At 42.2% G+C, this 17,358-nt stretch overlaps 2 protein-coding genes across 2 annotated transcripts in view; one reads left to right on the plus strand and one right to left on the minus strand.

The window, feature by feature from the left end:
- Positions 1-2,225: 2,225 nt before the first annotated feature.
- On the minus strand, positions 2,226-7,893 carry LOC130703611 (uncharacterized). The gene is made up of 5 exons (XM_057525040.2): positions 7,577-7,893; positions 7,015-7,145; positions 5,312-5,466; positions 3,442-4,303; positions 2,226-3,353 (listed from the first exon to the last, which is right to left on the minus strand). The coding sequence occupies exons 1-5, from the start codon at positions 7,888-7,890 to the stop codon at positions 2,308-2,310; spliced, it is 2,508 nt and encodes an 835-aa protein (XP_057381023.2). The 5' UTR covers positions 7,891-7,893; the 3' UTR covers positions 2,226-2,307.
- Positions 7,894-15,176: 7,283 nt separating this feature from the next.
- LOC130703631 (diphosphomevalonate decarboxylase-like) overlaps positions 15,177-17,358 on the plus strand; it is a 58,960-nt gene continuing 56,778 nt past the window's right edge. Inside the window, exon 1 of the mRNA XM_059496445.1 lies at positions 15,177-15,184. The gene's annotated coding sequence lies outside the window, so the exon portion shown is untranslated. The remainder of the gene's footprint in view (positions 15,185-17,358) is intronic.

Raw genomic sequence — 17,358 nt, forward strand, 5'->3', positions numbered from 1 at the left:
TCGTTAATGATGACGTCAATAGCATCGTATGTATATTTATAGATATTATAACGAGTGTAGACCACAAGAAGAGAGCCACATCATTTCTCGTGGTTCAATTCTTTCATGCAATTATAGAAAGGGAATCGACGAAACTTCGTAAACTCTGTAAAGGGTAACCAGCCGGCTGACAGACGTATCCATTCACAAAAATAGAAGGCAAAAATAAAAGAATAAAAAAAATAGTAGATCAAACTATTAGAATTTATGCTAATATCGTTCGGGAACACATTTCATATAAAGAGTGGACATCAGCCGGGCACCAACATTTCAGCCTCGGATAGCCATCTGTTGGCTTTCACGTTGAAAACAGAAAGGTGGTCGATGACACAGTTTTATATATAAACATGCAAGCCCATTCGATGTAACAATACACGTTGAATGCGAACGATGTTCGTTTAGCAGCAGCTAACTTGCAATCCTATTAGACGAATGATACACCACACAACATGAATAGCTTGTAACAATAAGCCTGTAAGAGTACGATGGGTCTTCGTACATATACGTATAGATCATCTTTATCATGTTTTAGCGTCACAACGGCAATCGATACACGTATAAGCCTGTGACACAGATTTGCCATCCTCTATCGCTACAAGCTTTTCTGCTTTCTTTTATTTCTCAATCTGGTTATCTTATGTGTCTTTCGCTTTTTTCTTATGTCGGAAGCTTATTTCTATAAGACAAAACAAAAAGGAGAGGAGAGAACAAATCGATTCTTGCAATTCTAGACGTCTTTCTTTGGAAAGAGTCAATAAGGCTTTCTTCATTTCTTGTTCAGACATGGCAAGGTTGTGTCCAATGTCGCCGCAATGGCATAAGTTTGCAGCTATTGCATAACAGGCAAACTTAGCATGCAGTTGCCACATACATTTTAAAACATTTTTCATAAGCTTCCGTTAGACTTTAGTTCAAATGGCGTTTAGTTAGAAGTTTTTAAACTCTGTTTCTAGTGTTTGAGATATTTAAATAAGGCGGTTTCAACGTTATTCGTTTTACTTGTACGAAGAATGTAAACCTAAAATGTTTAATCTCATTGTCTGCAACAATTTTTAAAATATCTGATGAAATATTTTACTTTGGAGACATGGCTGTGTATATCGAAAAAAAAGGGGAGAAGTGGGACTCTTCTGATACAGTTAATCGAATCTACTGTCTACCAAAGCTACTGGCAAAGTGTCATTTTTGCAAGAACAACGAGAAAAACAAGAAAACTCTTGCGCTATTAGAAAAGTCCTTCAACTTGTGTGACATAGAGAAATGAAAGAACTGATTGCCGCTCAAGTTATACAAGAACGTAATACGTAAACGAACTTTGCGTCGGAATTGCGTATTCTATATTGCCATAACATTATATAGGGGCATCATAGGCAGTGTCACAACTTTTGAAATATCAACGTATACACATTGTGAAAACATATGTCGAGTTTTGATGAATGTCGCAAATTGAAATTGTACACAAGTACATTTTATGCATGAATTCATTTTCCATTTCAAGTGATTTTTTTTGTTTTTTTTTTTAATGAAGAATGGACGTGGTCCGTGCATCGTACAAGATCACTCCGGTTTGTAACCGTTCCATATATTGTCTTTGATTCTTTGTTTTATCAACCTGAAATGAACGACGGGTCCACGTTACAACCCTGTGAATAACAATCCATAAGTGCGGATTGCTCGGAATAAAAACGTTAAATGTCTTGTTATTAAAGTACAATACGTAAGATGTTAAGTACATTGGGATACCTGCGGTGTATAGGCTACAGGATTTGCCCCATGCTTTTTCGAAACGAAATGGAATACACAATTAGTATATTTTAACCGCTTCGCTACAATTCTGCTATACGCGGGGATCTAAATGATTGACGTTTGAGCTGTCTTGATAAATAATTGGTCTAAACACGCTATTTATTAGAATTATTCCTAATCATTAACGATCTCCATTTATAACGCAATGATATTTATTTTCGTTAGAAACAAGATTAGTTGATATATTAAAAAAAACAATAGGCGGGCTTCTCTCCGCTGATATTCTAAACATGGGGGGTGTGCGTTGGGCTTTCAACACCGCCACGTATTAACTGGACGTAACAATATCAATAAAAAAACTATACTATATAAGTGGTAAACGCAATAACAAATCGACTCGTCAAATCACAGCAATCCCAAGACAATATTTGGTTCTCTATATCAACAATAGGGAATGATGTCATGAATGATTCATTAAACCATCCAATGTTTCTTTTCCCCCAGCTAACCCATTTCTATTTTTCAAGGACTATTTAGTGAGCAGGAAAGGGAATCACGACCGCTGACCATACAGGCCCTCCAATTGGCCTGACCGCGTTCATGGCTGGAACTGTCGGCCGTGCCGGAGGTCGCCATTTTGACCAGCGTCACCGTCTGACTGAGTGCTTTGTAAGCGCACTCGCAACACTGGTCGTGGATGGGCGAGGCAGAATAACGCCTGGCCGTCTGATATGTGGGCGTCGATAAATTGCTGCCGGACTTTTTCGAGCGCTCGACGGACAACGAAGAGGACGAGGAGCGACGCTGAGACGCCGTGCTGTTGGATCGGGCCTTGTTCTTATTATTGCCTTCGGCGTCCAAATGCTGCAACTTCTGGCCCATTCGGTTGTTGATCGTCCGGAAGCGGTCCACTGACTGGACGGTCATGGACAACTTACGGCCCGCCGATTGAGACAGTGGACTCTTGGAGCCTTGACGATCCTTAGGGCTGTGCGCGTCTTTAGTGTCTTCGCTTCCGGCGCTCAACAGAAGAATGGGATATTCGGAGAACCCGTTCTTGTCAACACCCACGTCAGCCGACAGCAGGTTACCGGCGCTGCGGAAGAAAATGCTGCGGATGTATTGGTTCCTTTTGCGGCGGTACTCCTCCCAGCTGAGACTCGGAGCGTCGGCTATCAATCGCACAGAGCAGCGCATCAGATCCGGCTCGGATGAACGCCTCCGCTTCTCGGCGTGTTTATTGCTGCCCGCTGATCGATTTGTTTGGCTATCCGCAGGCGGATTGCTGCTCCCGCTGGATAAGAGTTGGATCATGCGTTCGCGTTTGGCCGCTCGTTGCAATTTGTCCGCCGTCGTCTGCTGCTGCCGGAATAAATGGAATTCGCTCTCCTCCTGCAACATCATCAGGCGCAGCGAAGACGAGTTAGCGATGGATACCTCCTCCGCGGCGGATAGCGACTGATGGCTGTGCTTACTGGACGCGCTGCCCATGCGGCGGGTGCTGCCGCTCTTCGCGTAGTTCAGGCTGTTGTTGCGTTTGTTCATGCACGACTTCCTCATACTTTCACCTGTTTGTTTTATTTTAATATTCAAATTTTATGCAAATGAAGGGAGAGATTTCAATATACATGTATATATATAAGGGGGTTAACGTACTTTTGCGGAGCTGTTGGATGTGGGCGGCCATGTCGGGATGAGGCGGAAATCGGAATTGCGAATTCTGGGCCGTTGTGACTAGCGATGTCGAAACGGAAGGATCGTTGGACAGTTTTCTTGATGCCGCTTCTTTGGCATTCATGCGGATGCTGCGGCTTAATGAGGTGAAGACGACGTTGGAACTGGCCCGCGGCGAATGACAATTGCGGGTCGTTGGCCGTCTCATGACAATCATGGTGGTATTGTTGGGTCCACCGCGGATGCCGTTGGCGCTGCTATCCAGGCTGTGCTGACGCAGGATTTGCCGGACGGAGGAGCGGAACTGCGGATGAGAGAACCCGTAAACTAGCGGGTCGAACACAATGGCCGTTTTGGCCAGGAATGCGGGGATGGCCGTCGCCATCGGGGAGAGCTTCTTCGGCTCGCCGTTTTCGTCGAGTGGCCCAAACTGGCCGATGAGACTGACGATGGCGTACGGCGTCCAGGCCGTGAAACAAAGCAAGGCCAGCGAGAGAATGATGAGCGCCGTACGGACGTCCGTCTGCCGGCGGCGTTTGCGGAACGACATGGTCGTTTTACTGAACGACGATTTGCCGTCGCTGGTCATGATCAGCCGCGTCATCTCCCTGGACGATCGGACGATGAAGCGGAAGATGGCCGAGTAGCAAAACGTCAGAACGGAAACGGGGAGGACGAATCCGAGGAACAGGAGGTAGAAATAGTAGAGCCGATTGGAGAGCGTCCTGGACGTGTAGTCCCAGGAACACGTCACCAAAACGCCTTCCGGAAGGTAAGTGGACCATCCGAACAGCAGCGGAGGAGACACGAGCGCTGCGCAATGCAACCAAATACCCGCACACGCCTAATTTTTTTTTTTTTTTAACAATTAAAACACATTTAAAATCAGTTCATACTTTCAATTATTTGTTTAATCAAGATTTGTCAAACGCGAATGAATTTTGTGCCGCTTTTATACCATCGTTATTAAACACGTTTCGTTACAGCGTGGAACCATCGTGTAACTCGTAAATAGGATTGACTCGATGTAAGGCGCACCATGCATAAATAATAAGGCGCGTGTAACACGATTCGGAGTAACCAACATTAGGATAGACTATCAACAGTTTCTTTGCGGATTGTAGTTTTTTAGTTTATGTGTTAAATATATTATATATTACGAGGTTATTCACACAAAAAAAACTGAAGCTCATTTTACAAACCAAAGGCTGCATTCAATGACGTCAAGTCTAACGTCTCCAATGTTTTTCTTTTTTTTTTTTCTTGTTTTGCATATTTGAAATTCTAGACCTCAAGTTGTAGTGAAAGATGATCCGGTTGTGGCCGTGAAGTATCAATACGTTTCTTTTGCACAGACACACGCGGATTTATCCAGCACGACGTGGTCGAAACGTTGTTCTTTTGTTGTTACGCCACCGGTGAAACCTCCCTTTTGTGAATGGATCTTTTTATTTCACTTATATAGAAGAGCCCACATTTCATGGAAATGGATCTCGTAATTTCATTTACCTTTTCCGCTCATTTTGGAGATTGAATGAGATTAGCTAATACACACTCTCTATTTTCCACCAGTCATTTTGCATTAAGGCGAACAAATTCAAATTATGTGATACAACGTATGGACAAGGTTGACATTCATACTACGACTAAGGCATACTGCCCAAAAGAAATTATTCTTAGAAAATAAGCCCTGCTGATGAGCGTGAAAGTCACAAGTATCCGGGGTAGGGAGGATCAATCTGATTACCTGAACATTTGGGGGGGGGGGGGGGGGGGGGGGGGGGGCACAGACGTTTTTATGCATATCTCTTCACGTGATACGTGAAATTAAAATTTTATGTTTTTGAAATACCTTTTGCGCTTGACGGCGCGTTATGCGCCACTTGGCCACGACCGGCCGACAACTGCTCGACGTGATGACGATGTAGCGCTCGCACGCGATAGCCGACAGTGTGATGATGCTGTTGAGTCCAAAGAACGCCACACCCATGCCGTACAAATTACAACCTATTGCCAAGAAAATGGAATTTCAAAGTAAAAGCTGATACGAACATCATCTTTTTGACACTTGTGTTTTTTTTAGTGGTTTTTGATAAAAGAAGGTGATATCTATGCGTGTCATCATTTCCTTTGACGACAACAATGTGTGACAAAGAGGCACATCAGCACTGGATCACAAAGAGCAAAGATATACAAAAGAGTATCGATTGAGAAAAGAGAGCAGCATCGTGATGAATTGCAAAGAGCAAAATCCTTTGACAGTAAACACTGGAAAACTTGGCTGTGTATATCTATATCGATCTACGGGATAGTGTTCATGGATATGTGACCCTCCGCAACGAAAGAAAAGACTCTAAACACACGAACGATGAAGAATGATTCACCATATGCAGAGCGTACTCCCCAAACGCAGTTCAACCATACACGAACACACACAGAGCTTCTTTTCAGTATAATGACAATAGGCCAACGATTGAGGTGGAAAGTCAAGAAAGAAAAACGATTCATATCGACACTAGAATGGAAACCGCTGCTCAATCACGATTTCAAGTTGCTCATCATTCGACTTGTTTTCCTTCCTTTTTGCGTACGTATTAATATGGGCAGACGTATCAATAATCGATACACGGCTATGCGATGTTCTCGGTCAATGTACAATAAATGAATCGATTCATTCGTTCATCCGTTGATTCTCTCCCGATGGATACACAAAAGGACATGACACACGGATGATGAAGAATGAAAGAGAACATAAAAAAAAAATGGAGGGCAAAATGAAATCAACGTCATCTCAATCCTTGCGTAACTGAAGAACTAAACAGAGGGCAGACGCCAACATTAAAGTATTATTATTTAAATCTCGTTCATTCAAAATCCTTGAGATTTCAAAAAAGAGATATGGACTAACTTCAGCTGTGCAGACATTTGATTTCGTACAGCCTTTTGTTTGAAACGAGACGCTTGCACCCTCATTACAGAACAAACTAACAATCAACTCCGTGGCTGTAGACTGGCCTGTCGCATCTGCTCGTAAAACAAAAGCCAGTCCTCTGCTTTGCTTAAACATGTAACGCAAGGCAGTCAAAAGAATCCAAGATAGACTAGGGGAAAAAGAAAAAAAAATACAAGAAGCTCAAGCTTTCCAATTAGCATAAGGGAGAGGTTAAGCTTGTACTATATTACAGCGTACGTGCGTATAGAGTTTGATCTGTTTTTAAGAAAAGGGAAGAAGGCGGCTGACTCTCGTTCGTTGTTCTTTGACATCCGCAGTCACGGAAGAGATATCCGTGGAGTGCTCATCACTCATAATGGCACGGTCTAGAATACTGACTGTAATTCCTAATATGGTCGTCTCTCCCTTTTTTTTTCTTTAAAAAACAAATGCTAACTGGATGTCTATTTTCTCTTGTCTCTTATACGATAAGCCTTTGTTCTTTGTACGTACACTTTGCACGTGATTTAACTATTTTCTACTACTGGCTGTTGAAATTCTCATTGAAATTTGCAAATGAAAGAATCATGATTCATTAAAAAAAAATAAATAAAAAGGTATACCTGTTTGGCCGAAAGACCAGCGGCCCCGGAAAGCTGAATAGACGGCCAAAGGGTGTAGGCAGCAAGCGAAGAAATCGCAGATTGTCAGGTTGATGATGAACACGTTAGCCGGTGTCCTCAGCCGTTTGAACCTACGTAAACCAATGTTTTATTTTATATTCGTTTTTGAATGCTCCCTCTAAAACAAATGTGAAATAATGCATCAGTTGATCGAATGCATCACTTTTTTTTATTTCGTGCACAGGACAAGGAAAATCCCGAGGAGCTGCAAGCTCATTATTCAAGCGCCGTTTATTTATTGGACGAAGAGACGCGCGTTTCCCATTCCACGAAAACGTATAAATAATAACCCTCGTTGAGAGACCCCCACTTTATTATGCCATAAACATGATATACACACACTTCGTGATACGGACGAATAGCTTATAATTATATAACATCCATTAATCCCGACCCAACACTGTCCGTGAAATTGCTACTCGATGCCTCAGTCTTTCATTTCTAGTACATAACTGGCTGTAAATCTCAATTGTTTCTACCAAATGATATGCGACATAGGTACCTCGAAAAGACGTAGAGGATAGCCGAGTTGGCTATCACACCAAAGAGGACGATGACACTGAGCAGGATGCCTAAACTGATGTGAACGTGACGTGGTATAACGCCTCCTTCGAGTATATTCCTCTGTTCGGGTGTCCACAATCCGCCATCCCAATCGTCCCAGTTGATGTGAACATCAGGTGACGTCTCATTACGACCACTGATATTCATCAAGATGTCACTATCGGTGACGTTCGCATCGTAGTCGTCGCCCGATGCATCAGACACTGTCCAGTTCCACCACATCCACGTAGCGCTAATGTTCTCGCTGTTCATCGTTCCCCCCCACCCCCCGTTGAAAACAGAAATCCCTTGCGCTCTGGTTGTAACCGAATGAAAAATATTGTCATATAGCGATCAATCGCTGGACCATGTCAGCCGTCGGGTATTTACCCTTCCGGCGCCGGAACAAGATTCGCTGATGAGCCGTTGGATGATCAAGATGGTGTCGTCCTGACGATGCGGCGGACATGTTCTCCTCTTTGCGTTGTTGTCCTCGCTGCACAATAAGAACAAACAGCTGATTGTTTTGATACAGGACGTCATGGACACTCGGGAGCACGAGCCGGAAAAAAACAAACAAATCGGAAATGTCTCAGCCAATCACATGATGCTGGAGTAAGACAGCCGAAAAAAAAAAGAAAGCAATAGCAGGGAGAGGAGTGAAGGAAATCCAGCGGAGATGTGTCACCGAGGCGATGAGTCTTTGACGAAGACCCCAGAGTCTTTGAGCTCAACTGCCTTCACGACCGAGGATGTTGGTCTCTTGTCTTCGTTCGGGTTGAGATGCAAGGTGGGGTTGGAGGAGGCGGAAGTAGGCAACCCACACCACCTCCCCATGCTTTAGCAGATAAGAAAGTGGGGGGGGGGGGGGGGTGTACGTATAGCCAGATACGGAAAGTGAAAAAAAAGAAGGAAAAAAAACAGGGAAAGGATTTACTAGTAGACGAGAAATGCGCGCGCATGTTTGAAAACGTTAACAAATTCTGCCGGAGCTCTGGACGGCAAAAATGACAGACATTTTGCAAGCGAAATATATATTTTTTTAAAATTCTTTTTGAAAGGTGGGAAGACGGCGCCAGTTTTTTTTTTTTGTTGGTCGCATGCCACAGGCTGGATTAAAATTCATAGTATGTAAATGAACGTCTCGGCGACAGCCCACTGGTGTCTATAGAGGTAGACTCTAAAAAGGTAAACTTGGGTACGAAACGAGATACATCTAAACAGAAACTCGGTCGTAATGCAAGCAGTGTCGAATAACATCCACGACCAACTTATAGTTTCAATAATAATAATAATAATAAAAAAGAAGTGTCTGAGATTCTAACTTGTTTTTTCATTTGCTGCTTGGCTGCAGTCTGAAGGTTGTTATGTAAGTTCTCCATGCAGAAATCGTGCGGAATCTTTTATTTTTATTTTCTCTTATAAGATACAAGCAGACTGTGTGTGTATGTGTGTGTGACCTACATCGTGTGTGCCAAACTTGCAAAGAGAAAAAAAACCCAACACACATCAATTTACTTGCGCTGATTTGAAGTTAGTGTTCTTCAAACGCTGTTATCGTTACTAGGTTACTGTAAAAAAAAAAAAAAAAAAAAAAAAAGCACAAGAGGCAAAATGAAGCGATAGACAGCCATGCACAAAGGTATAACGAAGGTGTTGCTCAGTTGGGTCACGCTCTGTCAATCTCTAGCGGGAACATCTTGACCAAATGCTGACGAACGGCCCGCACTGAATACGTAACAAGATTTACTTTCTTTTTTTTTAACTGTTACCAATTTCCTGATGTCCTCCGATGTATCGGGCACCTACGCCACGTCATTTTTATATCGCGACGAATGGCAGTCGTACAAAATCCCGTTTCCAACGCATTTCCCAAATGTATTTTCAATCCCACCTCCCCCGTTTTTTTAAAGGGCGTCGTGAGTTATGGGGTATTTTGTTACGACGTGCATAAACAGTTGCGTAACAGATGTTTCCGTTACTCTGCAATCAGCAGATTTCGCTTTTGTCGTTCGGTTGTCGTGCACGTGAAGCTGTTACGCGATTCATAAAAGTTGTAATTCTTAACGCGTCTTTGCTGTTGCTACGTAGCACTGTGTTATATTAAAATGCACGCGACGCTCAACCGGAAATGTGAATAGAACGATTTCCTTGTGTGACGCACAAATGGTGCAGACATATTTTACAACGAACCAACACGTCCGCCATGACATTTAAACTGATTTTCGTTCACTTTATGGTAAAGTACGTAGAGACGTTAGTCGCGCATAAATTTGTTCTATACGTCTTTTCCATCAGTTAATGATTCTTCCCTTTAATATTTTGAATCTAAAAAAAAAAATAATTCAGATGGGGGTCATGAGAAAAAAAAAGGAAAAGGTTAATTGATCTGGATGTGAAAAGTAAGTTCCCAAAAAAAATGGTGATCGGCAATGAAAGGGAATAAACAAAACATGCAAGATCAATTCCTTGCCTCCCCGAATAAATAAACCGGCAAGGCCGTGCGATTGCGTCTCGTGCTTGTTGAGATCGATACAAACAGGGCAGATTTTTACATCTTCGGCCTTGTTATTATTTTGTTTTGGAAGGCACGGGGTACAATCCGGGTGAAAGTCAAATGCCTTCCGTCGTCTACTTTCGCGTAGACACTGTGATGTTCGGCCGTATGGCCGGAAACAAAACTGCGCATCACCTGCCATTGACGTCCAGAGGTTGTTCATCACAGCGTGTAGGCGCTCTTTGCCGTACCTCGAGAAAAGGAAAGCAGATGTGTTTATGGGTTAACGCCATGTCGGCACTGCCCATTTAGCAGCAAGTTGTCTGCTTTCCTATTCCATGGAGTTGATTCGCGTAACGTATGGACACGACCCGATCAATATCTCTAAACACACAGCCTTAACGATAGAACAATTACACGTTCATTCCGATATCACTTTCATTTTTCTTTTTCTTTCCCTTTCTTCTCCTGTAATTTGCATAACAAAAGGACAGGTGCTATCAAGTTCGTCAGGCAACTATGTCAAGGGATCCAATTAAAAGTGAGAGACGCAAAATTTGCATTCGTTAGGGCAAACTTTTGTCACACTCTTTTACAAACGTAACGACACAGGCCTATTTAATTTTGTACTGAAGTTGCTGTAACATTTTTTTAATCTCAATGAACTTCCCTAGTGTTGATTCCTTAACTTTTGTTCGAAAAACGTTCTCGTTTCCGCCAACATTTCAAAAGATATTTCATTTAACGTTGCCAGGTAGACACATGTTTCATTTCTATCCAACGGAAAACTTTAGAATGAAGCTGCCTGAGAAACAGCCAGTTTTCGAGTTCCCAATTTGACTGCCATTATTACACTTACGTTATTCATCTTGTCTTTCATGTAGGCGGACGCTATTCTAAGACGCTAAGGCGTTACATTATTTCGTTATCCTGTCCGTTTCACTAACGCATTCAAATGGAATCGGATTAAACAAATGAAAGGAGACAAAATTTAATCCGAATTGTATAGAACACGTCGGACCAGGACTCATCTTGAGGTTCCATCAACTATGAGGTTCATGGGAAAGCGGGCGACTTGCGGCCCGACGGGCCAGCGATTGCCACATGTGGAAAAGTATAAAAGTTAAAGAAGGAAGATGATGGAGCATGGGTTAAATGTAAAGAAAAAAAAAGAGAATGGAAACAAAAGAAAAAGATATAAAAACAGACGGTTGAATGTTTGGCTGTGGCGGATCGAACACGGAACATCGACCACTACCCCAACAATAGACTAGGTTATTTTATTTTTTTTTTCTTTATATTCTACGAAAATCTGAAGCACGTAGCAATCAACGGCTTAAGTCGTGTTCGCATATTGTTCGTGACTTGTATCCGCATCGCTTTTTCCTGTCACAAATGAAACGATTTTTCACGTTCGCACAGCTACTCAAAAGCGTGTTGATCGTCACGGCAACGGCCAGTGATTCAATTGTCTGAGCAGCTCAGCGTGAAAGATCACAAGAGTGGTCGTAGATAAAAAAAAAAAAAATTTAATATTTCGCAATCTGTTCATCCGTTTTTCGTAGAAGAAACGTGCTATATTAGAGCGTTGTTTTTTTTTTATTTATTCAAATGACTTGTTAAAAAGCAAAGTTTCTTCAGCATTTTTCTGTTCCCCTACAGCAAATCTCTCAGGCATGTGTTGATTGCGGCCATCTAATCGACGATAAATACCTCCGTGTGTTTAAAAAAAAAAAAAGGGAGCTCCTCGTTAGCAATGCCCATTGTGCTATCGATATCTATCACGCAGACGTTGTGAGCCTTCAGTTTGGTTCCTTGGAAAAACGTTTTCACTTCCGAGACATATTAATTTGCCTCTGAAATGTGAGTCAATAAAAAAGATGCGCATAATAAAACGTTCGTTCATCGTACGTGTGTAATTATTTGCTTTAAAGATTTGCGTCAATGCAAAAAAAAAAAAAGTATAGGAAAACTCGCGTAAAAGAGGCGCATTGCCAGAGAATGTACGATCCTCCGTCACGATCGATGATGCATAGCCCTGAGAAAGTCTTGTTGCGTTTGAGTTCCATTCCAAAAAGAAATCGGACATTTTTCTATTTTTAAAGAAACCCTAGGACGTAATGTAGAGTCTATAAGCACCTACGGTTTTCATCGATCAATTCCTGCTATAGCAACAATAATAAATCTCCATACTTTGCATCTCAAATGATTTAATGTATGTGTATTGAAAAGGGTGAACAGTTGTGAAGGTCAGTAGTAACTGAATTCAGTCCTTTCCGATAAAACGGATCTGATTGGATTTATCGATAGTCGAACGGGGAAGTTGATTTTTTTCTTCACCAATGCCAAGAAAAGACGATGGCAAAAAAAAAAAACAGACTGGGATATTGAGTTGTCCGTGTCTTTTTTTTTTTCTTTTTCTTGCTTCTTATGTTTAAAAATATGTTTGGCACGAAACTTAGCGCCATATAGCGTCGTATGGGAAGACGCATGTCGCTATTTGATGAAAGGCGTGTATGATCTGGAACTTCTGGAGCTCTTTCGTTCAAAATTTTTTCATTAATAACTGAAAGTTTGGATTCAAGTTGCACCCAACTGCCATACAGCTGTTGATAGGCGACAATTCAATCCTCCCGATTTCAGCCAAACTCGTGAAAACGGCATGCGCAAACCCACGCAGGGATCTATCTGCTTTTCGTTGTGATCTCCAATGCAATTTTAACGAAAAATCGTTTTTGATTGTTATTGTTTTTGAATGTTCCATTCATAATTTCTTGGACGATTCCCGCATAGACGACAATGGTTACGTTGTCATGGTTACGGCACATCTGTCTCTGCTAAAGAGTTTTGCGGCACATCATTTCGAGGAGAGTTGGATCGGACGCGAGTTACGTGATCAAACGTGAAAGTTGAATGAGTCGTTTGGTAAATTGGTAGGCGGTTGTAATTATACGGAGGAGAAACAGGCCGTCGTTTGCACGAACGACGTTTGAAACGTAATTGTGTAAAAAGGGTATAACTCTAAGAGGATTGATTGTTACACGTTTGAGTTTCTCGTCAAGGAATTTTTGTCCCGGCTCTGGAACAGCCTCACACAACTCACGCGTATATGCACGGATGATTCCGTTTTACGTTGATCTAATTGAATATCCGATCAAGAACATTGAATAATTCATTTGCATGATCATTTTCATCGTGTTAAACAGACATTCAACGTTGAATTTGCTTAACTCGTACGTACGATTAGTGCTATCCTCTGTCACATTTAACCGTTTAAAATTATTCCTCACAACGAAATGCAAATGCAACTCTTAAATGATAACAGTGATACAGGAACATGTCCATCTACGGTCCCCTCCTGATAATAAGCGTATTAACATCAGGCGATCATCGGGTGCTGAACGCTGTACTAATTTCGTCCCGTTTTGCCCAAAAATTGGCCGAAGAATTACCTGGGTTATGTGTACACATGGGAACTTGGAAAACCGTAGGTAACACGTGCCGGGAAGTACTGGAAACAAGTGTTTCCAAAGTACCCCCAGTCGAACGATCTTTCTCCGTTCGGAGAAATGCCTTCACAAGGTACGAGCCACCAGACCCTGACGTTCAGCGCAATTCTCAATGGCGTTGTGTAATAGTGTGCTCATTCCTTGGTGATGGATCGGTCGGGGCCTTGTGTTTTCGTCGTGCGAACGACAATGTACAGCCGCTTGTTTTGTTTCTTTTACAAGAAAAAAAAGTCCATGAAGACTGTCTAGGCAAATCAGCGTCATGGCTGCCGCCACAAACCGGAAGCAATTAGAAAATGCGGTGGCTTTTTGTTTTAAAAATCAGTGCACATTCTGATTGGCCGCTCACGTGACAACCATCACGGTGCTGTTGGCAATTCTAATGGTACCTTCGTTTAACGTTTGTTGCTGTTGTTGTGGTAGATGCTAATAGTAGAGCCTATTAGAGAGCGTTATGTAACCCCAGCTAGAAGCTTCTTCCGGCAGAAAGGAAGGCTTTTCGAGTAGCCAATATGGTCACACAACCGCGGTACAGTCGAGACAAATACACGTAGTAATCCTTTGACATTCGAATCTTCTTCCGGAAGTGATTATGCAACATCAGTCAAGACATCAATTTGCTGATCCTTTAGTGCATTGCAGCGGCTTGCGTAACTCGTCGCTTGGAAACAGCGAAGAGACATGGGAAGTTCAACTTTCCTAACTGTTTGAAATGCAACACACACACAGAAAAACGTATCCATTTTTTAAATGCACATTTTCCCCGACGGGAAATACACAACATACAGCACGGACCCCATGAAAAAAAAAAAGAAGAATAAATCCCAACCGTTTGGCATTACACAGACGTTCAGCTCTAAACATAGGGTTAGATATGCAAGCATGGTTTGATTAACGGACGTCAAAATCCCTATGGGGCGAACGGTGTACATAATTATATCTTGAAGTTCTTCTAAGGAGAACCAACCGTCTGTTATTTCGTCGTCTTCTCCCAATTTGCCAGCCATCAAACCAATTCGTAAGGAGACGCTCTAGGCTATTCAGTGTATCAAGCGTGGGAGGAACAATCCCGAACGCACCAGCGTATATAAGCTCCTCGTATAAAAATTCATCTTGGCGTTTGTCGGCACGTGATGCGCCATTTGTCGTGTGCCGTGCGGCACACGCTCGACATGATGACAGTTCTGCATTCGCAAACGATAGAGGACAGATGCTGCTGTCACGAAAAATATCGCAATTACAGCAACAAGTTGCGCAAAACCAGACACACAATACAATGCCCATTAATCGTGTTATCACCAATGTAATAAAACGTTCACCCGTTGGCTATGATATGCAAAAAATAAAAGGATTGTAGCTAATGGCATTTTGAGGGGAATAAACGAAAAATGAACGTGGAGAAAGGTGTTTACGGGAGAGACCTTAAGTTTTAGATTTCTTATGATAACTTCAGGCTGTTGGGTTTAATGATAAGAGCTAGACAGCTGGTCGATTGTGCTTTCAATTATACACGATCAATACAAAAGGATGGCGAAACAGACTGAGAGTGGATACTGAACATGTTTGCGTCTCCTTCGATCCGCTTTCCTTTTCTTAGAGTCCTTGTAGTTTTTTCCCTCTCTTTCCCTGGTGCTGGAAGATGACAAGAAGCTTGTGCTGCAACGGTACACAAGAGGAGAGGTAGGAAAGGTGGGAGGAATAAAACACAGCAAAATAGTACGGCTTGAGCGTGAGGTCCTTGATGAGCGGGTTCTGAAAACCTTTTGAATCCGAAGGCTCACTGCTTCATTGATCTACCAGCCGACCTTCGTCCCTGTTCGAGTTCCACTTTATACATAAAGCGGGCGGGATTAAAAACGGAAAAGACGTCTCAGCCATGTGTGGCCAATTATAGGACTCACGAACAGTTCGTGGAAATCTCATATTAAATATACGCTTGCACAAATCACTCTTTAAAAAGCTCGTTCGATTTTCGCTAGAAATAAGATTGTCGTATTGGTTTTTTTTTCGTGGCAAACGAGATCAAATAGTAATGGATGAACAGTTGCAAATCATTTTTGCTTCATTTCTTTTCGATAAAATCAGCTTTTTAAAAATCCAATTTACTCAATCACCAATTTCCGCCTTGGGGAGAATCAAACGATTAAAAATAACCGGAAAGGACGAATAAATTGCTAATATTTCGTGATCGGCAAGGCGAAGAAACCGCAAATAGTCAAATTTAATGACGCCCGCATTGGCTAGCGACTTCAACCATTTGATCTTTGGAACAACATTGTGCGATGGAGAAGAATAGAGGGAGCATTTCAGGCAATTTACCTCGAGAGAAGGCGGGTAGCATTGTAAAAATCGGTTGTCAAACCGAACAGGGACGACAATAGTGTGAAGGACACCGTGCACGATGTGAACTTCTATTAGAAGGCTATCCACTTGCGTTCCAAAAGTTTTGCGCTGTTCCCTGCGTTCAGAACGACAGATCCCAGTTGATGGCCGACGGTCCCGTTATTCACGATGTGATCAAAAGTAAACTTGGCCAAGCATGGCCGTTGAAAACACACCCAGTTTTGCTGCTATTTGTCTTCTTTATTTTCGATCGCCAAACGATACGCATCGTAAGCACAACCTCCGTGTGTACTTTGAAACCTACAATATTGACAGAGCTGGCTCTGGCAATTTCGCAGCGTCCAGCAGACCTGGAACATCACTACTGAAACGCAGCACACTGTTTCCAACGTCCTGTTCCGTATAGCGTTTATCGACGTTGTCACGAAAGCCCACGAATAAATAACTGGCAACTGATCATCATTAGTCGTTGGCGGCCGAACACTACGTCCTCTAAAGTTAGACTGACTGCTTGACCATTCGCCTCTTTGAAAATAAAAAAAAAATATATAAAGAAAAGAGTCTAAAATAAATAAAACAGATGAAAGTAAAATGCTTTGATAGGGGAAGTTGCGTGCGCACACTTAGCGAAAAAAAAAGAGGCGAGCTGCGTGAATGAATGTCTCGTCACTACAAAATAAATCATACGATAGCTATATAGCGTCACGACACCCACACGAGCTTCCCACTAATCTCCATACAATTCAAATCTACTTCCATGCATCTAACATCTAGTTTGTAAGCCAGTTGTCCTGTCTGTCTTTAGTAGTCTATTTCCTCGTGTAATTTCCTTTCGTCATCGATCCTCGGATGTTATTTGTACTGCGCTTGAAATACTCTCTTTAGACAAGTGTCAGACGATTGCGTACGTGCAAATGGAAGTAGAAACTATCGGAGGCTCACTGTGTAAACACAAGCGCACATGCTTTTTCGAATCCCCAAAAGGAAAGGAAATCGTGCGCTTTGAAATGAAATGCCAAATAAAGCGAATGGTCTGGCTCATAAATAATGTACGCAAGACCCACGTATCTATTTTCAATTTTTATTTTATTTTTTTAAGAATAAAAATATGGGTGAATCTCTGACTGAATGTTATAAAACAAAAAAAGCAACGTTCATGGTCGACAAAGTCCGAGGAATAGAGCCAGAATAAGTGCTGAATTTTAAACCAGAGTATAAAAAAACAAAAGATTTGACACGTCGAAGACAGTGTGAAACTTTCCTCTTTTTTCCAGGAGCCAAGACTTAGATAACCTTCACAAACAAAAAAAAAACGGGAACTGTGTCCATATTTTGCGACTGATAAATGACGATCCAGTTCTTTCTTTCGCTATTATGCCCGGTTTCTGGCAT

Source organism: Daphnia carinata, chromosome 8, assembly GCF_022539665.2.
Source record: "Daphnia carinata strain CSIRO-1 chromosome 8, CSIRO_AGI_Dcar_HiC_V3, whole genome shotgun sequence".
NCBI classification, from domain to species: Eukaryota; Metazoa; Arthropoda; class Branchiopoda; order Diplostraca; family Daphniidae; genus Daphnia; species Daphnia carinata.